At 27.3% G+C, this 23,139-nt stretch overlaps 1 protein-coding gene across 1 annotated transcript; it reads left to right on the top strand.

Annotated features, from left to right (window-relative positions):
• The first annotated feature begins 11,116 nt into the window (after window positions 1-11,116).
• On the top strand, window positions 11,117-22,768 carry LOC129964087 (cuticle protein 10.9-like). Its single transcript, XM_056078770.1, has 4 exons — window positions 11,117-11,227; window positions 13,122-13,223; window positions 19,627-19,912; window positions 22,512-22,768. Exons 1-3 carry the CDS (start codon window positions 11,213-11,215, stop codon window positions 19,897-19,899), a joined length of 390 nt encoding a protein of 129 aa, XP_055934745.1. The 5' UTR covers window positions 11,117-11,212; the 3' UTR covers window positions 19,900-19,912; window positions 22,512-22,768.
• Window positions 22,769-23,139: the final 371 nt, after the last annotated feature.

Here is a 23,139-nt window from a genome sequence, read left to right as displayed (position 1 = left end):
AAAACATCACTAAAATTGACCATTTCTGTTCAAGGTGTCATTTGCAATTTTGGATAAACGATAATGACTTTGCCTATTTTCATTGTTTCATTTTTTTCGGCATTTTTTTCAATTTCTGTGCATATTAATAGCAAAATATATAGTGGCTTTCTGTTATGTTTTTGTTGTACAGTTCAAATCATAAAATATTACTAAAGTTAATAGTTTCTGCTATCATTTATCGTATGAGATAAACGGTAATGATTATTTTCACATCTAATTTCACTGTGTCATTTCTTCCTACATTTTTCAATTTTACAAAAGTAAAGTCATAAAAACTTCGAATACTTTTAAAAAAGCTGTCAATGATTTTAAAAAATTTGAATATGATGATTTAGTTTTCCAGTTTCATTTAGAAATAAATGATACAACTCATACAAAAAAAAATGAAAGACGTATAACCACCCAAACCGAATATTTTTAAATTTTGTGTAGTTCTTTTTATTTTAATTTAGAAAAAGATGGCAAATTGGGAAGCCAAGCAAAACAAATTACAAAATTGACATTTCTATTGAATATACTGCCTCCAATAAATGAACATTATACCTATTTATTTTTTTTAATCCTTCTCAGCTAAAAACGGAAGAAAACATATGCAAATCAGCACATAAACATATGGAAATGTATAATAGGGAATGGAATCAAAAACAGAATAAAGAATGCTGAAAATCTAATACATAAAAAACAAGAAAGCAAAAGTTGTATTCATAAATCCATACAAAAACATTATTCCTAAAAACTATAGCAAATCTATAATAGCAGAGATGAGTGGAAACTAAGTGCTGTATTCAAGAGGCCTTGAATATTTGAGGGGAGCCTCGTGAAATGCCAGAAACGTCGTTTTCATTGTTTGTGTACATACTTTTGCTATCGAAAAGAGAAAAAAATAAAACAAATGTCACGGTCGTGTGAAGATATCGTGACTCGGACTCCATTTTATTTGGCACTTTACGTATGGGAATTGCGGATTGTACACGCAATTTTTCATTTATGATAAACAAAATTTAACGATAGCTCCATAAAATTTGATAAAATTCTTCTGTTCTGCAAAATTATAGATAAATAAGCTATTAAAACTCGCCATCTATAACTACCAAGTTAAATTGTTAAATTGTTTAAATTTTTTATTAAAATTGGAAATATTTTCTTTTAAAATCGTGATAATACATTTGAAAATATTCTGTGTAACAAACTACCATGTATTTTAATTTTTTATTCTTGTAAAAGGCAATGCTTTCTATATGTTCTATGTTTGTGTCTATATCTGCTTGTGAATATGATAACTCAAAAACACTTTCAGCTGCAATTAAAATTTGGTACATGGAATTACGACCAAATTTGCAGATTTCTTTGAAATTGCGAAGGAAATCCATTTACTGGAAGTCTTCCTGTCTAGCTGTTTGAATACAGGTGAAGTTAATAAGTACAAAACACAATGTGCTAGATAAGTAAAATTTGATATACAGGTTTATCATCTAAATACAGATATATACTGGGTAAACTTTGGATCAAATCCGTTGAATGCTTGATGATTTGTCGTTCTGTACTATTGCATACTCGTAAAGCTAGTAACTCATAAATGCATTGATTAAATCTATGTGATTCAAAATGGTATCTTGTAACTACAACTGCATTTTCATGTCAAATTTTGGTGTCAAAAAAAAAGACTTTCAAAATACATCTCCGGGCGATAGATTCAGTAAAAATGCTTCATTTATTTCAAAGATCTATATTTCATAACTATCACTCACCAATAATGTACAAAGTACTTGGAACTCGTGGCCTTATCCGAGGTCCATAAATTTAATGTGGAAAAAAGGAGATAAAACTCTTACTGGAGAGAATGTGAGAAAATATTTGGAAAACCACTCCCGATTAATATGGTTTTTACCTTTAGTTTTTTATGTAGCATAATCGGCTTCATAATTCTTGCTCTATAAAAAAAGAAACTCAGCGTTAAACTGATTTTCCGGTAGGGTTTGAAACCTGATTTCCTGTATATATGAGCCTGGCTCTAGTGATAAGAAACTTTAGAACTTAATTTTTTCTGGACAATAATTGCAATCTAAACTGGGGAAAGATTATGTCAAGTCAGTTAAGAATGTGTTATTAAAGTCTGTTTGCAAGTATGTGTACACTAATTTATTACAATAAAAGGCGGTATTACATAGTCAAGAGACATAGATGGCAGCTTTTATTGTTAGTCAGAAGAAGGCAATTTGTCTGCAAAAAAAATCGAAATGATACTTTTTCATTTTTCTTTAAGAAATAGAGCTTTGAAGGCTTTTTTGGTGCTTCCAAATTTATTTTCATTTTTTAAAGCGTTTCAGATATTTAATACATTTTGCTTTCTTATTAATTTAGCTATATTGCAATATCATTTTTTAATTCATCTAAAGCATCGTCTCTCAAACATTTTTAAAATGTTAGTTTTATTACTTATCATCCTTTTAACACTAAAAAGAATTTTAAAAAATAAATAATAAATTCATTTTCAAGCATTCATAATATTGCTCAGTCAACCATAAAATAGTGAATTTCCCAATGATTTACATGAAAATGGACAAATTATTGATTCGTACTTAAAGAAACCTAAATAACTTCATGATTATCTGCATCCCAGTTTTATGCATAATTTCAAAAATTATAGTTATTTACAAAATTATGGTTAAACTTTAAATTTAAAACATTTATGAAGCTTTTGCTAACGCAACTGTTTTCAATTATACAGTTTAGAATTCATCGAATTATTTTAAATTGCCGGTTTTAAAGAAAAACATCTGTAGTTAAAAGCAAAACGATTGTTAAATTAATAAAAAAAATTCTTTAAAGGCAGCAAGAAGCAATCAGTCATCCAAGAAAAATGAATTTAAAAATAATTAATCAAAATTGGAATATTAAAATTCTGTTTCAGCATTTCCTTACTTAAATTTTAAAGTCCTTTAAATATTTAATAATTTAACTGTAGATTTATTTTAAGTTAATAATATTTACAATACAAATTATGAATAACTTTGAAAACTAGCTCCTATTTAAAACTGATTTTAATTATCAAACATTTTTTCAGGATTTTTCCCCTTTTATTTTAAAGTTAACCAAAAACAATTTTCACCAAATGTGAATTTTTTTTAATTTTTCATAAATAATTGAAATTTTATGTAACATTTATTTTCAAAGATAAAATCTAAGTTGATTTTTTTTAAATCAATTTGAACCAAATATTAAATCGTTTCGCTTTTATCTAGCTGAATTTTTAAATTAACAAGTTACTAAATATTTTCTTAATTCCATCATGGTTATAACTGAAAAAAAAAAACAGATCTTGGGCATTTTTTAATTCGACATTCAGTTTCAACAAAAGCAAATTCATTTAATGAAACGGTTAACAAGGCATTAATTGAAGAGTCCGCTTGAGTTAATGACATTAAAATATTGAGAGCTCCATAAAAACTGATTGACTTTTTTTTTAATAAGCCATCAATAAATCTTTATCCTGGTCGATTTTATATACTACAATTAGCATTTACTTGAATAGTTAGTCTATTTTGTCGAAAAATAATCAAGCCTTTAAAATGTTAAAATAGCATAAACGCACCTTTAAAAAAACTTAAGAGATTTGTGCAATAAGCGATTCAATTTTGCATTTCTTAACAAGTGTTAAATTTTTGCAAATGCTTTAAAATTAAAATCCCTTAACTGAAATTTAAATTAACAATTAGATATATGTTTATTAGAATTTTATTATTTAACAATATTATTTTTAGAAAGTTAATTTCATCTTATCAAATAATATTACTGGAAAAATCCTTTTTTTTTTTAATGTACATGGTATCCCAAAAGTAAAAGAAGTATGTTCAGTTCTCAATTTACGCTACATATCATTGCAATCGTAAATGTACGTTTGTGCAACAATTAATTTTACCCGTCTGCAAGATAGAGAAATCAACATTGTAGGTATTTATATTAGGTTGCAAAGAATCATGAATGTCTATCAATCAATCAATGCGACGATTGGAATGCTAAGACTCAATAAAGATATTGATTTAAAAATATTCCCTACAATCCTTACACACAAACTTCGCTCTTTTTGTAAATTTTTGCTCTTTTTGTAATTTTGCTCTTTTGTAACTTTGTTTTTTTACTTAAAACTTTAAAAAAAAAATTTTACATATTTGGATTAGATTATATAAAATTGATAGTTGTTTTGAGATGTTATTTGTGATCACAGGCAACACCGTCTTTTGACATATTGATACAAAATGTGCTGTCTCAACAAGGATCGCAATTACATTTCAATATAGTCCAAGACACATGTACATACCTCAGTTAAAAATGAGGTATATTTTTCAGTTACAATTTTTGTTCTTTTAAGTACCAAATCAACTTCTTACTTCTTAACTTCTTATATTCCGAATACAATTGTGATATTCATAACACCTCCCAAATCAAATTTAAAGTAAATCAATAAACCAAGATTGTAGATATCAATTTACTAAATTAATCGAGAAATAAAAACTCACAAAAACATACTCAGATATTCTTCGTGCTAAATTTTGATAGTAATAACAAAATTGATTGTATTTAATAATATATAAAAAGCATTGGATGAAAAAAATAAATATAAAAGTAACGCAATGCATACAATATTTAGAAAGGAAAAAATTCGTTGTATTTTATATGAGATTTATCGGCAAGAAAAGGACATGATATAGTTCAAACAAAGTATTAGGATAAAATGCAACAATATTGCGACACATGACGTGATTAAAACCTACTTGTAACAGCAAATGTTAGATTAAAATCAAGCACCAAAATACAAAATTTCACAATTCAAAACAACAGCTATCTTTTTTTTAATATTTTTATCGTATGCCATTCATTTATTTATCACCTAATATGAGACATTCCAAAAACGGATCCTTTATATTTTTCTCAAACATATATTAAATCATTTTGTATCCAAGCAATAACTAATTTTTAAATTCAGATATTTTAAAAGGATTAGAATGATTTTTTGGTCAAAAACTTTTAAACTATTTAAAAAGAGATTTAATTATTGTTTATAATTCAGTATTGGTTTGTTGAAGACTGTTTATGGTCCTTTTTTCACTATTTATTGACTTTCCCCCTCCCCCCCCCCCCCCAACTTTTATTTGATCACAGATAGGTTCACTTTCGACACTAAGTTTCTCAGTTTGAGAATGTTTGATTTTGGTTGATCTTAACGAAACTACATCTTCTCATAAATTTCGTAGATTTTAAAATATTTGCACAACATTTTTGATTTTTTTTTTTCAAAAAATTACAAAATGTGCGATTTTTTTTTTTTTTTCCTATTTTTAAGCTGCTTTAAGACATAATATTTTTTCTTTAAATAAGTACCTTTTAGAATTCTTCAATAGCATTACTCTTTGAAATTATAACTTTCCAATAACATCTAACTTTGTTTAAAACCTAAGAGGGTGGCAGTACCTCAGGTTATTGCTACTAGACCACTATGTAGTAGTCTGTCACCTTTATTTATCTACAAAAGGCATAGTAACATTCGTGTTGCTAGAAGTCATAAGAATCTACCACTATGTAGTCTGCCACCTTTATTTATCTACAAAAGGCATAGTAACATTCGTGTTGCTAGAAGTCATAAGAATCTACTACTATGTAGTCTGCCACCTTTATTTATCTACAAAAGGCATAGCAACATTCGTGTTGCTAGAAGTCATAAGAATATACTACTTTGTAGTAGTCTGTCACAATTTATTTATCTACAAAAGACATAGCAACATTCTTTTTGCTAGATGTCATAAGAATATACCACTATGTAGTTGTCTGCCACCTTTATTTATCTACAAAAGGCATAGCAACATTCGTGTTGCTAGAAGTCATAAGAATATACCACTATGTAGTAGTCTGTCATCTTTATTTATCTACAAAAAGCATAGCAATACTTCAGAGGGTAGCAGTATCTCAGGTTATTGCTACCAGACATACCTTTATTTACCCATATAAATATACCACATTACATACCCACATTCGTTTTGCTAGAAGACATAAGAATATATGGGTAAGTCTGTCAGTAAGTTGAAAAATAACATTTAACATTTGACTTTGCTCAATGACATAGGTGTTATCAGAAATATATCACCACGCAACTGTCTATCGACAAGATGCACAGAAACAGTCTTTTTTCCCTGATAAAACCAAATCAAAATTATAAATGTAATACGAACTTTTTTCTAGTTTTAATACATTTCGGAATTTTATTCAATTGCTTTAATTTTCAGAATGGAATGAATTAAATAAAGTTTACTATTTCATTAAATCAGCAATTTTTCAAAAATGAAAATGAAGCTGTCCCGTTGAGCAATAAAAATCTACGGCAAAAAAATTATTGCCTCCCGTTGTCATTACACGCTTGAAAAGAAATGAGAATTTTAAAAATTACATAAGGCAAAACTTTCTGAGGAAATCCTAAATTTCTTGTTTACGAAATGTTTGACATCCTGTTGTCTGTTCCTGACTTCATGGCATTTTCCTCGTATTGTATTTGTTTCCAATTTAAAATACAATTAGTCTTGCACTAAGTTAATTGAGTTCATGCTAGAGTGCTTGGCCTCTATTTTCGAAAAAGTCGCTCACTGTGTCTCAAAACTATAAGACAATTTTATACATAATATATTTATTATAAAATGCTTTACAGGATCAAATCTTGTGAAAGCACCAAAAATCTTGACTTTTTAACACATTCTAATTGACACAAAATCCTACACAAGCAGTTTCGTAAATTTAAAATGCATCATTACTGAAAATTGAAATCAAATGTTCTAAAGAAATAGGAATGTAAATTAATGACACTCAAAGGCAACCTTTTTCCTCTTTATTTTTTTTATTTTTAAAAGAATATAAAAGTATGAGAAAGTATGCAAAGTTGAAAAATATAAAAGTTTGTTGTGATTATTTAAAAATAGATGTATATTTATATATAAATATATATAAATAAAAAAATCATTTAAAAATAAATATAGGAAAGAACTTTGAAATACAGAGGTTGAATAAATAACTTTTTTTAAAAATGTTGACTTTTACTCTGAACCAAACACTAAATTTACGACACTTATATTTTGTCGCTATAAAGCACCATCGATTATTTCAATTTCCTAAATTTTATAAGAGGGGAAAATTGAAATTTTTCAATAAATAATGAATATGGAGAATTTTTTTATTTGATTTAAGCATGAGACTACAAGTTCTTTTAAAAAAAATTTAAAAAATCATCCATATTCGTCATTGGTTCGAAAAATTGAATTCTTAAATTAATTTCTTAATTTTTTTCCTTTATCTTATAAAATTTAAAACATTAAGGTAGATTTTGTTCCTTGTAAAGCAATAATTTAAAAATTAAATTTATGATTTTCCCATTTCATTAATTTCTTCTAATTTATCTGGAATAGAATTACTTCCGTTTGCTTAGCTTTCACAATTAATCAAATTATATAAGAAGAAAAAATTGAATTTTTTTCATCAATAATGAAGAAAACGATTGTTTTTTTCATATCTGGTATGATTATGAAACTATAAAATTTGGTTAGACATTGGTTACAAAAAACATTTCTCCCTCTTTCCCCTCTTCCCCCCCCCCTTTTTTTTAAAGAAAACAATTTGGAATATTGAGAATAGGCTGTGTTGCTTGTTAAGAAAAGATTTGAAACTTCAAGTGATTAATTTTTTTATTTCATTTTTTAAATAATCTGTAAAATTATTACTTTAATTTGCTTCTTTTCTTTTTAACTAGGAATATGAAATTGATTCAGGAATGAAGGTTAAGGCCTTACAACCAAATTTCTTTTACGAAAATGAAATCTGTAATTTTTTCAGACATTCTGAAACAAATTTCCTTACATTGAAAAAATATTTTCATGCATCGAATGTTATTTGTAAAAGAGTTGCATAGATTTATTAAAACATAAATAACAGCTAAGATGTGTTCGAAAATATTCTTTTTATGAATCAAAAGTCTATTTTCGAAACTAATAATTCGAATAAATTAAAATGAATCTTTAAGGAAGTTACTTCAAACTTCCTGAAGCGAAGATTAGACATGGGACATTTTGCGAAATGATATTTAAATTAAAACCAGCTAATGCCAAGAATATGCTTACATAAAGAATCTAGTGTGTCTTGTCCTAATTAATTTAAGATTTAACAAATTATTGAGAATTCTAGTTTAACGAAACCTTTAAAACATATAATTATATTCATAATTGTGAAAAATATTTATTTATTGCCTAATAACTTTCTTAAAGCAGTGTACTTTGACTAGAAGGATCCGAATTCAAAAACATTTTTGTTACATCTTCATAGACGAATTTAGTTGGCTTAAATGTAATCTTCAGTAATATAATTATTAAATACTTTATTTAGCTTTTTTTTATTTAGCCCATCTTTATTTTTAACTAGCCGCCTTTGGCGACCAGCCGGTTCGCCAATCTTAATGTTCGTTAAAATTTTAATAATTAAATATTTTATGCAATTCCTACTTTAATAGCTTCTTCATCAAAATCTTTTAAAACTTCAAATTTTGATAGTCATATAATTCACTCGTAATATTATAAAGGCCTTCGGTCATAACGTAATATGTATCTCTCTAATTTTCTGTTAGCTTCCGTAGAATTTATGCCTTAAATTAAAGTGGAAAGGATTAATCTGCAATTAATATAATAATATTTTTTACTGAAACAAAGCATTTTTTTATAATATGATTACTGAAAACAGAGTCACTGAACGTTTAAACTTTATGGGCACTAAAGAATATCTTTCTTAATTTATGTAATATCTCAAGAATTTGTCAACAAAATTTTCTCAGATTCATCATAAGCAGTTCGATTCATTAACAATGTTTAATTTTAAATGCATCAAACACCAAGAAAATAAAACGAATCATTTAAAATAATCGGTTGAAAGCAAGTAAAAAAAACTACTTAAAAAACGATGTAAAAACTATAAGCATATACAAAAAATATATAACTAAAATACAATTTAATTACAAAAGCATACAACTAACGTAAAAATAATTTAAATCAAGTCCGCATCCGCTGATAATAGTTGTCAATAATCAGAACAGAATGCGCATGCGTGAATTTAATCGCCAGTTACGGTAACGCAAATGCGTGAATTTTTCTACGCCAGTTGGGGTAACGCTATGCAGACTAGAAATTTTTAATTTCTGTTTTGTTTTAATTCAAAAGTACTTCAGGATGAATCTGAAAGATCGATTAATTAGCAATGTTTAATCTTAAATGCATCAAACATTAAGAAAATAAACAGAATCGTTTCAAATAATCGGCCGAAAACTGTTAAGCCTAGCCTCATTAGCGTGGGGGGAAAAAACAAGCCTTACTCATTTGGGGGGGAGGGGGATGAAAAGATTTTTTGACGGAAAATTAGTTTATAACTAATAATTAAAATTCTAATTAAAAATTCAAAAAAGGGACCCCAGGTGCACATTCCAGACCTCCAAGGTATACATGTACCAAATTTGATAGCTGCAGGTCAAACGGTCTGGCCTGTAGAGCGCTAACACACACACACATTGAGCTTTATACAAGCATAAATTAAACCGAATTCGTCTTGAGTTTCCAATTATAATATTAAAATATAACATTTAATCCCAATTTATTTTGATTAATCAGATGTTAACACTGTGAAAAAACAGTGCAAACAGTACAAGTTATGAAAAAATATATTAACATTTCTTAATTGTTTCGGACAATTAAATACGTTATTGGCCTGTATCTTCCACGATCTCAAGTGAAAAAATTTTTCGAGGACTTTACTGCAGTACAAGTAATTTTGCCGAAATGGGAATAAAAGAATTCTTGCTTATAAAAAAAATTGAATGCATTAAATGTGAGTTGTACATTTCATTGTGGAGCTTTATTGCATGATTACAGCATTCTATGTACTGTTCCTTTATTAAAATTATTTAGTCCTTTTACTTAAATAATTTGTAAAATTATTAAAAACTTTAATAATAGTTATTGTTAACTCCGCAAAATTACTGTTTATTTATTAATAATGTTTTGTTAATTAAAAATGTTTAACATTAAAAATAATTCTTAACTGTCTTTTTAACTTAAATGTTTTCCATTTTTCCCTTGTAATAATTTTAAATCCATTTTTCTCTTAATTCAACTTTTAGATAAATAAAGTTTATTTATTTGTGATCTCGTCAATTTTGAATAAATTAACTTACGCTGTGTAATGATTCACCAAAAAAATATTTCCTGGAAAATTTAAGCAAATTTATTTTTTTCATCTGAAGCTCTTCATTTTATCATCATAATACTTAACATTAAATGTATACAAATTTAACAGAAACTTCTTAATATGCATGCAACTTTTATTATTATTATTATTCTGTTATATCATATGGCATAATTTATTTAAATATCCTTACAAAACATGAGAAATAATTATTATTTAATAAATTCTTGTGTTCGATTATGTAATAAATTCTCACATCAAGTCAATATTGCTCTTATTATGAGGTCAGAAATATTTTATTGTGCCCAATTTTTAAAGGAAAAATTCAAAAAAAAATATTTTTTTTTATTTAGTTATTTATTTTTACCGAACCTGAATAGCAGATTTCTGAATTGCATACAAAAATATATTTCACTCCACATTTTGCAATCAATAAAAACGCTTGAAGTTCATTTAGTACAAATCAAAAGCTTACAACAACCTATAAATAAACACCACTCACGGGGCGGATCTGTTTCTACTTTCGCCTTCGTATCCGGCACCAATTAAAAATCAATCAAAGCAAACAAATAACCAATAACAAAGCTCCCTTTTAGTAACAAGGAAAAGAAAATGTGTCGCCTCCAAATAACCAGAATAAAAACAATAAGCACCCCCGAGTTCTAATGAAAAGTAAATTAAAAACCGTCTTTCACCCAGTGTGAAAGACTAGCACCGCCCCCTAACGGTAGACCACTGACCTACTAATAACTGCACTTTCTTCACATGAGCGCGCACGCTATGATTCTCTATATATAAAGTTCCTATCATGCCATGGAGAGGCATTTAAAAACTACTCCTTCTACAACTAACAGTAAAAGAAATTATTTTTTAAAAGGATTATAAAGTTTTTCTAGAAGATCAAGAGTTAGCCATGTCTCACCTGCAAGTAAGTACCTCATGGTTTATTTTAGAATACCTTAAATCTATCATTTTAATATCTCTAGTGGAATTTAATTTTTTTTTATGTTTTAAAATTCAGAAATGTTCTTTTTGCTATAAAGCAGGCGCTAAAAATATCGTTTATTAGATTTAATATATATATATATATATTCTCATATTAAACCTCTAGCTGCTTACCCCGCGATTTCCGCGGGTTGGCAAACAGTCCATTTTTCTATTACCCGGCATTTTTCGCAGTTTAGTGTTTATTTTTAGGATTACAGATTTTTATTACATCATATTATTATCGTGTAACATATGGTATCTATCTGTATTAAAAATATTTGAATTTATTTGCAAACATTACATTTAACCAATGATTTTAAAAAATTACTCAGTCAGAGGGTTAATGCAAAAAAAAGCATTTTCTAAGGGGTTTTTTTTTCTAACAGATAGAGAAAACATCTAATTCACAGTCAGAGAATTAATGTCAGAAAAAAAATTTCTAAGATTTTTTTTCTAATAGTTAGAGGAAACAGCTAATTCGAAATGAAATATTTAGTTATAGTAATAAGAATGCATATGCTAAATGCAATAAATAACAAATTTACTATAATTATCAAAAATTTTATAATAGAAACCTTTGTAAACATAATAGAATTTCTTTTTATGTGTGTGAGGGGGGAGGTAAAATTTATATCGTATTATAAAGGATTTTTCTAAAAGGAACAGTATAAATTGTTGAGTATGTTTGAAAGATGCTGCTTAAAAAATGTGATATTTATATATACCCATTAAAATTCACATTCTTTATGTATCTTGAATTATTAAAAGATTTCGATTAAATTAAATTTATGCCAAAAAGTATTCACTTATATGCTATTATCATTTATTTCTGGAAATTTGTCCAATTATTCCTTCCTCAATGTTTTCAAATGCATAAAATTTGCACTCTTATGACAACCATGACTTTTTGTTTTTCGTTGTTATCATCATTGGAAATGTATATTTTCCAAGCTTTCTGTTTCAACCAACTAAAAATACAGTAAACATTTAAAAGGACGCAAAATTCGACCATTCGAAGCGCTTGTAAACCATTTAAGCCTGAAATATTATTCTTTTTTCCCTTGAAAGGCATGTTGACAAATTTTGGAATTGGAAAAAAGTATATCTCACATAATTTCTTTTAATTCGAGACTTGCACATATATTTTATGCGTAGGAGAAAATTCTTAGTGATATAATAACAAATAATTGTTTTAATTACATTTATAAAGCAAGAACTCGCATATAAAAAATTATTTTTCATCAAAAATTATCCACATTTGTTTCAGTAAACGAAAGGAAAAAGATTGCGTTTTTATATATCCAGTTTATTGAATTTCTTTGTAAGGTTTGATTCCAACTTGGCACCCAAAATTCAGCTACAAAATATGCATTGAAGTAAAAAGTTCTTCAGAAAATTATGCAAACCTAAAAATATTGTGCACATAATCTTTTCATGTATATTTTGCCTTGATTTGAGATTGTGAGAATATTTGACTTGAGAACTTGATTTGAGATTGGACAGGATATGGTTGTAATGAATAATATCTTGAATAGCAAGAATAGTTTGCGTTTGATAAAATAAAATTGGTGGAACTTGCTTTTATTTCACGACATTTGGCCATAGTTTTAAAGCATATTCACTATTACATGAATTCTATTATCTTTACGATTTTTACAAATGAAATTATGATGGACTCTTCTTAAACCTCAATTTTACTTCAAAGCTATATATGGTCCCTAAAAGATATACATCGGTTATGGTCTTGATTCACTACTTATTGACATTTGATGAATATATTTATTATTACTCTCTTCAACATCTTTCTTAATTTTCTGTCCATTTATATTTTACAGATCTTCTTCGTTATCTTTGTGATTGTCGGAATGACAGGAATTTTTGGATATCCTGGATATGATGATGGCGCTCATGGATATGGTGGTGGATATGAGCCAAAGGTAAGACAATGGTTTTGCTAATGGATGCTGCAGAAAAGCTGTTGCAGTAGCTATCAATAAAAATTCTACATTAGAGAAAATTTTTAATTTAATATTCTTTAGTCAGAAAATTATATATTTTAAAAGCACATTATATAAGCACTTTTGTTTCAAGAATAACTTCGGAGCATTTGTGATTTTTGTCTATATTTTCTTAAAGAAAATTGGCGGTCAGAAAGTTTTGGAAAGCTATTTGGCAGTATTTAATAAAAAGGTGTTAAGGAAATGAGAATTTGATCGAATAAAACAAATTTTTTTCAATATTTTTTTAATTTTAAATATGTGCATAAGTTTTATAAACTAAATTTTAAGATTAATTTTATGCACACGAGTAATCTTAAGTTTCACAAAACCAATATGATCTCTCTTTTAATACATAAGTTCTCTTTTTTTTCCTTGAGATCTCTTTCTTGGGAGTAAAAATAATTTTCTTTATTGATTTATTTTTGATAAATAAGAAAAAGGAATATTAATTAATGACAAATAAAAGAAAATTCAGGTTTTTAGATTATTTCCTTTGAAAGTGTTAATTGTTTGCTAGAAAGGGTCATTTAGCAAAATATTGGGGTTCGTAAATTTTACACGTCATTTTAATTCTAGATCCTTCAACATTTATAAGGGAAAAAACTCATTAAGAAAACTAAAAAAATTCCAATATGTTTTTTTATATACATAGCATTTTTAATACATAACTTCTCTTTTTCCCTTAAGAGCTCTTTCTTGGGCGGAAAAATTATTTTCTTTATTGATTTATTTTTAATAAATAATAAGCATTAATTAATGATAACTAAAAGGAAATTCGGCTTTTCAATTTTTTTCCTGTTAAACCGTGAATTATATTCTAGTAAGGATTACGTAGGAAAATATTGGGGTTCGGATATTTTTTACGGCAATTTTCTAACAGATCTTTCAACATTTATAAAAAGAAAACAGTAAGAAACTCATTTTAAAAATTCCAATATGTTTTCTTGATATTTCTTTGAAATTAAAAGTAAAGATTACTCTATTTCGCTGTGAGTTATAACGATGTCCAGTACACATTTTTGTGAATATAATTATTTCAGTTAAAAACTTTTGAATTGTTCTCAAACAAGTTCGTAGTCTTTCACAGTTTTAAAAAAAAATTCTATATTCTCTTTTCTTTTTCTTATTCTATAATTTTATTGTTAAAGATTCCTGTTTAGACTAAATAAGCCAGAATTTAATATTCTGTACAGTTTAGAAACCGTGTTACTTATACCCTATTATATTTCGCAATTTAATATTTTGCACAGTTAAAAACGGTATTACTTATACCCTATTATATTTTGCCATTTAATATCCAGTACAGTTAAAACCCAGTGTTACGTATACCCTATTATATTTCGCCATTTAATATTCTGTAGAGTTAAAAACCATGTTACTTATACCCTATTATATTTCGCCATTTAATATTCAAATTAGATTTCCCACAGCCATTTTTTCTGCGTTTATTATTTCCTGAAGTTCTTTCACACTTCCATCCATTGTTAAATATTTGAATGGATTATCTCAGTGTGCTATAGAAGCAATAAAAATCATACCCTAAGTACGTCATTACAATGGAACATGTGATATAAAAGAATAAAAAAATGAGCTCGAGTTCAACAAAAGGAATAATGATTTTTATTAGCACGCATTCTATAAATACCTTGAACATTCTATGCTATAATAAGGTTCTTCCTTGAGAAAATATTCTTTTGTCAGTGCTAATCAATTACAAAATAGATCATGTTTACACCAAATGAGGTATTTAAATTTAAAACAATATTAAGTCATAAATTTTGAGAGTTCCATAGCATTCATATTGACCTGGATTTTTTACCCGATTCTCCATCACGATCGTTGGGTGAGGAAAATAAAATTCTTTTTATATATGGCAGTATATTATAATCATATGCAATAAGATTCTGAAAACGAACTTCATCTTGGTAGAAAAAGATTATTAATTTCATTCGTTAATATAAAATTGAAAGAAAAAAACCGCCAATTTATTGCAAAGAAAAAAATTTTGTAAGCTTTAATTACATTTAAAGGTAGAAAAATAAATACATTAATGCTACGCAGAATTATTATTGTTATAAAGTTTTGTTTTAATTGCATATTCATTAAGTTAATTGCATTTTTTTAATTCAGTAATTATTCTGAAGCTGATTAATGATTAAAAACTTGTCCTTATAAATTCACTTGCAATTCAGAATTATCCCAAAAAAGAAATAATGAACTATTTTGTAATTATTAATCATATTCTGTGTTAACCAAAATTAAAAATACCACACTTAACGAATTATTTTAATTTATATGAAATTAAATTCTAAGCTTATCATACTATAATAACCAGAATGAGTCTTATACCCATAATTTTTTTCATACACTCTCATATTAAGGTGCTGCTTATATAGTTTAGTTTATTTGTATTAACGCCCCGTTTGAAGCAACACTAGGACTATTTTGAAGATGGACCTCGTAATTTTGAACTGCGGTCAAATGACGAGGATGACACCTGAGCAGGCATCCCCCTCTCCACACCACACCAGTGGAAGGATGTTTGGTCAGGACGGATTTAACATGCAACAGACCCCCTTATACGACGGTTCTTCGGTGGAATCGGGTCTCGAACCTAAAGCCCTCCGGTTCCGAAGCCGAGATTTTACCACCGCGGCCCCACTGTTTATATGGTAGAACTTGGTTCCTTACTTGCATTCCAGGAAGAATGCAGTTTTCAACTTCCATCTGTCTAAATTGTTGCATTTTTTGAGTTTATATACATATGGAGAGTTTATATACATATTCGCATTTATATACATATGGAGAACCGTTTATCTTTGATGGACTGGGCTGAAAAATTTAATCAATATAATGGCAAAATAAAAGCACATATCGAATTCATCCATATAGTTTGTTGCGTTTTTTGAATTATCGTGTTTGCAGTCGAACAGGTATAATTTCAAACCAGCAGGCATGTTATTCCCAAAACTTTCTTGCATACTCTGTAATAAATGCATTTGTGTAGTATATGCTGCATGCCATTATCGAACAACAATTGCGCTTTGTGGCATTATGTCCGTATGTCTCTGAACAGGACAATCCAAAACACTTGGAGCTAAACAAGTGAAATTTGGTATGCTGTCATTATATCACATTTGTAAATTTCGATCGAATTTTGTACAAAACCATTCAGTCTGACTGTCCGGGGAAAGCAAACATGATAACTGCAAAAAGTAAAAGATATATGGATAGGATGTATAGCTTAAAATATATATCTATATAAAATTTTGAAATAAATCCATCAAGATGTTGACCGTCTAATGGTCTGTACTTTCGTATGCATGTAAAAGCGACAGTTCAGAAACGCTACAAATTAGGTAATTAAAATCTGGTATGTGGTCCTTTCACTAACTGTGTAGGTTTATATCAAATTTTGGATTCAATTGGCTGACAAAAAGGCTTCCAAAATTAATATTCGGTTTTCTCTACAATATAAAGTATAAACCTCTCATGTACGGGATTCCAAAAATAAAAATCTGAACACTCATGGTGTTCATGGCCTCGGCCTCGTTCATTATTTAATGAGGAGCAGGGGAAATGCCTTTATTAGAATACGCAAGAAAATTTCAAGAAGACTGCTGCCGCTGGTTTTTACAGTTTGCTAGTGGAGCGGATTAGTTTTATTTGTTTCGAGTCAAAGAGCACTCGGCTGTAATGCGCTTTATACATTGACTAAAGAAAATACTTTTGAAATTTGGAAAATTCAAATTTTCAAAAGAATTTCATAAATATAATACATTTCCATTATATTTTAATGATAACTGCCATTTTAATAAATAAGTTATTCTAATAATATTTTTTAAAATTCAAAATATTTTCTCAAAGTGCATGAGAAACACAAATCTGATTTTCCAATTTGTCAATTTCAAGCATATTTTTTTGCAATTGCTATAAAATTAATAAATAAATAAATTCAATTAAAAAGTTAAAATTTATACAATATTGATAGAAAAAATCTTGCATTTTTAATTTAAACTATGTATAAAAACATATCAATAAAACAATAACAACAATTATAAATGAAACAAAAAGAATTTTACATTAAGAAAGAAAGCCACTAAAAAAATGTGAAAACTTTTTTTATGTAAAAACATCTCTGAAGAAAGCAACCGCAAAAGAAAAAAAAAACTCTTAAGAAATAAATAAAAAAAAGATTCTGATCTGAGAAGATTTTTTAAAATGTTTTAAATATTATTCACTCTTCAGAAAAATCAAAATTTGCATACGATGTCTTCAATGCCGAATTTTCATCTAATTTCTATGCGAATTATTTAAAAAGTTTCTATAATTATTTCTAAAAATTTCTACATTTTCTAATTATTATATATTAAATATATTTCTATATATTCAATACATAATAAGAAGATATTATATCGAATATATATTATTAAAAATATATATTCTATATATTTCTATATATTTATTCTATATTATATTATATATTAATCATTTTTTTTCATATAATTCTAAAAAATTTCTATGTTTCTATGTATTTTAATAGATTTATCATTTATTTTCATAAATAATCAGTAACATTCAAGTTCAATTGTTAAAGTATGAAATAGAGTGAATTCATGTTTAAGGAAACATTCATCGAATTCATGCCAATTTATTTTTGAATTCTATTATATATCTTGAAAGATGTGAAAGAATGTTACGGAAAAAAAATGTTCAGTTAGGCAGCAGACGACATATATAATTTCGCTACATGACTATGAAATGACAGATGTCATCATAATTACAGATTCGATCTCAAATACTGTTCAATATTTGTTAATTTATATAAATCGTACTACAAATTTTATGATAACTCTGAAAAATATCTGCTTAAAAAAATAGACAAATTGTAATCTTAGTTATAAATTCATAATAAAGTTCCTTTTTTTAATTTTAATTGCATATCTTCTCCCATATACTCATTTCGTTTCCTGCGTAAACACTTTAAAATTTCTTCAATTCCTCAGTTAAGTAGTGAAAGTTTTAATTGATTAATCCAGAAATCGATCAAAAATTAGAAAGATAATTTGAGTAATTTTTTATTTTTTTTCCGAGATGAATATTCAAAAAAAGAAGACTAATACATAAATATTATTTGTATTATTATTTTTTTAGGATTTAAAGGCTTTTATATTTAATAATTTATTTATTTATTTGAAGTTTTTCAAACCGCGGAAAAGTAGGCATATTGAGAAGAAAAAAATATATATAATTCATTTCATGGTTAGGCATATCTGAACATATCTGAAACATATCTGAAATTATATTTTTAAAATAAAAAAGAAAATGTAATCAATATTTGAGGTAACTTTGCCTATTATGAGAATAATTAGTTTTCGAATTTTTTTTTTAATTTGAGAAAAAAAATTAAATTCAAATATTGAGTCATTTCCCTCAGTTGATTTATTTAAAGGTATTTTTGAGGAACAAACCCTGCCAGATTCAATTGCGAAATTTTTGTAATAGCTACTGACCAACAGTGACTCAAGAAGTTTAAGAGGAAACAACAGAAGATTTTTTTTTCTTCCACATTATCATATCCGAAGTTATCAATGCGTGAATATTTTGTTTTCGCGATGCCAATTAAAATAAAAACACTGGGCTTGCCGTTATCATCGATATGTCACACTAGTACATTACCTTGAATTTATGAAATTGTCTTTTATTCACAGTATTTCTATAGCAACTCTTGATCTAGCTTTAATTTGATTGATTAAAATTAAATGGCTTATTTAGTAATCAAAATTTAACCTTCAAGATCTTTAACCGCCATAGGTCTATTCCTCGGTAAAAATATCCTCTTACGGTTCCTCAGAACTTTAAACTTAAATTACCAATTTTATCTAAAATTCATTTTGATCAAATAACGAAAGAAATAGCTAAGATGAATAATCAAAAAATTATATAATCCTGGTAATACAAGTCATTTAATCGAAAAAGCCTAAAGCAATAGGGAACTAATAATTTTCAAAAGAATTACGATATTAAATTAGCATAATTCATTAAAACATTGTATCCATATGTTATGTGTAGTAAAAGAATTAAAAATTCTTGCAAAGCAATTTTTCTTCAATATTTATCTAATAAATTTCATTTCATATTGAATCTTTTTGTGTGTGTGTGTGTGTGTAAGTGTCACCAAAACATATTTAAAACTAGGCCAAAGTAAAGAAATTTATTCATGCAAGCCTGTTAATTATTCCTTCTAATTTATTCCTATCTAATCACTGTATTTAAGCAAAGAAAAATGGCAGATTTCTTCTGGAATAATGTCATGTTTGAATGTTATATTCCATTTCAGTATCCTCCCCATCCATATGGATTTGGATACGAAATCAAAGATCACCTTGGCAATCAGCAATACAGAAAGGAACACAGCGATGGCAAGAAAGTAATCGGCAGCTATGGATTCACGGATGCCCATGGTATTCACCGACTTGTGGACTACGTAGCCGATGAACATGGATTCAGAGCTAAAGTCAGAACCAATGAACCAGGAACTGCTAATCAGGATCCAGCCAACGTGCATATTCAATCTACAGCTTATCACGGACCTATTGGCGATTATCACTGACGCTTATGAAAGAGTAAGCAATTTTTCAAAATTTACTAGAATTTTATTTAAGTGAGTTTGAACCCCGCCGGCCAAAGACTCCCCGTGTATGTGGTGGCTGGTGCACGTATAAATCTGTATGGGTCACAAAGTCTCCCATATCGAGACAATACCACTGAGGAGACTGGTTCAGAGATGATCGTTCTCTGATTCAGGTCTAAATTACGATCTATGGATGAGTGAATAAAATGCATAAATGAAATCCGCCCCGTAAAAACGTACGTAAAACGTTAAGACGTTCTATTGACCCTAGATTGCACTACTGAAACAATAGACGCTCTCTCGGCTTAAAATCACTGAAAATATTAGAAACAACAACAACATTTCATTTATTCAAATCATTCTTCTAAATTTGTGTTATTTGTTTATTAGTTATTCAAACAAAAAAATTAGCGTCAAGATAAATTCTAAAAGAAATAGTAAATTATAATCCATAACAACCCTCTAAAACTATATATTTTTCGTTGTTTTAATGAATGTCTTAATTTTGTAGACATCCAGTACATTCGTCGATAAAAATCTGATCTTCAAAGAAATTATTTTTTTAAAAAAATTATGCATTCAAATCCTCCAACAATGCAGATAATTCGCTCAAAATTATTTCGAAACTTCTATGTAGATGATTATCGTTTGGATTTCTTTGTGGTTTATTGCCACAAGAGCCTTTTCTTCACAGATGCCATGATATTCATTGACTTGTGGACTATGTAGCCGTTGAACCATTGCCACAAGAACTATTTCTTGATCATACCACACCAAAGATGATTTTCATTTCTTCCCCATCGTGTAGTAAAGAAATATCTATATTTTACCGATGTCATGCCATGCTGTTAAATTGATTTATTATAGAGTGCTAGTCGGAATTTTTCACATTTTATATGGAAATCATGTGAACAGAATGTCATGTCGTAACAGACTTGATTAAAAAATTTTCTTTTTTATAATGTATAGTATATAAAATGTTGCTTATATATTGAATGATACACTGATTTGCTTCATATCACATACGCAATTTTTAATAGCATTTCTTTACTTTTGTCAGAGTTAAAGCTTCTACGAAAAGGCAATTTTCTCTTTGATTTATATCTGAAATAAATTTATTTTATAAAATTATTTAATCAAAATTCCTTAAAAAATTAAAATAATATTTCTTTATTTATAATCATTTTTGTCGTAATTATTTTACTGTGTACCTATATTGCAAATGTAAAAAATTAATAGCATACTCAATACATTAATTAAACTAAATAATTAGAGTTATTAGAGTTGACAAATTTATTTTTAAAAAGATATCTGTAATCAGATTGTGTCTTTAAAAAATTTAAGAAATTAAAAATTTGTGAAAGAAAAGGAAAGTCAAATTAATTTAATACATTCAATGTTTATCAATTTCTTTATTCCGTCATTATTTATTTTTAACAACTTCTTTAGATTTTATCAATTGAAGATAAAATTCTTATTTCGTTGAATATAATCAATTCATGTTAAACGATATTGCAAAACTAATTGTACCAAACATCTAATAAATCTAGTTGCAAAATAATTCACACTGTATTATGATTTGTGATTACAGGCATCGAATGCATAATAGAATTCAAAATTAAATTCTGTGATGTATTTGATTGATATCGCGTTCATCGAAAGAAAAAAATTCAAAATTACTGCTAAGCCTTTTCTCAAAACACAAAAAAAACAATATTTGGTTTCAAAGTTATAAGTAAAACTTATCTCTGAAAACAGTTTTAATGACTATTAGAATACACATAAGAAGATATGATATCAACTCAACATTTTTTTTTTTAATTTAAAGTTTAACCGGAAAATTTTTTATTAAAATTATTCTACATATTTGATTTATTATATATATATATATTACAAACTGGATTTAATATTCAATTTAAATCAACTTAAAAATAAAATAATTTTGATCTGCAAATTTAGATTAAATTAATTTTTCAAAATTCAAATTGATATATTCTCTACTACTTTTTGAAATATTAATATTTTTGCTTTAAATTTTATTTGTATATTTACTTAAATACATTAAACAAAACTGTACATGAGTTTTACGTTGTATCTAGCATTAATATAAAATTTTTCACCTTTAAATGTAATAAAAAATGAGGAAATTTAGCAATAACCTCTCTTTTTTTATTTAGTACATAAAAATGTGAACAATTGATTGCTTATTATATGAATAGCATATATGCAGTGCTAGATATACTTAAAAAAAAACAAATACCTTTATCAAAACTAAAAATAAAGCCTTAACAGCATTAATACAAAAGCAAATAAAAAAAAACCTAAGTCGGAGATAAGATAGTTTAAAATTATCATTTATAAGTAAATTTCATTTCTCACCGTAAACGAGAATCAAAAAAGTTTCTGAAATGTTTAAACTTCACTTTTAAAATTTTCTTGCAGTGAATAGAATTCGAAATATGATAATACGATTAACGAAATAAGCCAATAAAATAAAAACTAATATTTTTAGGAGGGGGGGGCTGATATATCGTATCCTCTTAAGATCTCTTACAAATGATTGACATTTTTTTTTTCTTCTTTCATTTTAGAAGTTCTGCCTCGCTGTATTATTCAAGTGACAAACTGTACATACAATGATATTCCCAATGATCGTCTCTTCATTTCATACTAAAATGTTGCCATCATTTAAACATTCATCGAATTTTCATGATGAAAATCGCTTACAAGCTTTGTACAAAACTGTTCGAATATATATAGGCCTATATTGTATAGAATATGCTTTTGTATTGCTGGCTTATTTATACTTTATCCTGTAATCATTTGTCTGATGTGATTGATGTATGTTGTTGTGATATGTAAATAAATGTATGTTTTAGCAATAACTCTTAGCGACTGTTTTTCCCTTTTAAGTGCATCTTATTTCATTGACAATTATTTTTATTAAGTGATGAAGACTTTAATCGAAAGTAAATGCTTGTATCTGTCCATAGCATACATAAGTATTGTTGGAAAACGTTCAGAACTAGTTAACGAGTTCTTATCTTATATTTTTAATACACTTTTAAAACATGGCTAGTTCTGCGCATAGCTAAGTCGCTTAAATGAGAGAATAAAGTTCTAACTCTTTTCTTCGACCAATTAAGATAAAAAATTTGATACAGACTTGCAATTTTGGTGTCCAACCTATATACACTATATTCCCGAGTATCCGGTTCG

Source organism: Argiope bruennichi, chromosome 3, assembly GCF_947563725.1.
Source record: "Argiope bruennichi chromosome 3, qqArgBrue1.1, whole genome shotgun sequence".
In the NCBI taxonomy this organism is placed as follows: Eukaryota; Metazoa; Arthropoda; class Arachnida; order Araneae; family Araneidae; genus Argiope; species Argiope bruennichi.
The sequence above is the reverse complement of the archived record's forward strand: the minus strand, read 5'-3'. Positions and strand labels throughout refer to the sequence as shown.

Coding starts and splice junctions, on each gene's coding strand:
- LOC129964087 (XM_056078770.1), top strand. Junction 13,224..19,626: donor GTGGTGGATATGAGCCAAAG/GTAAGACAATGG, acceptor ATTCCATTTCAG/TATCCTCCCCATCCATATGG.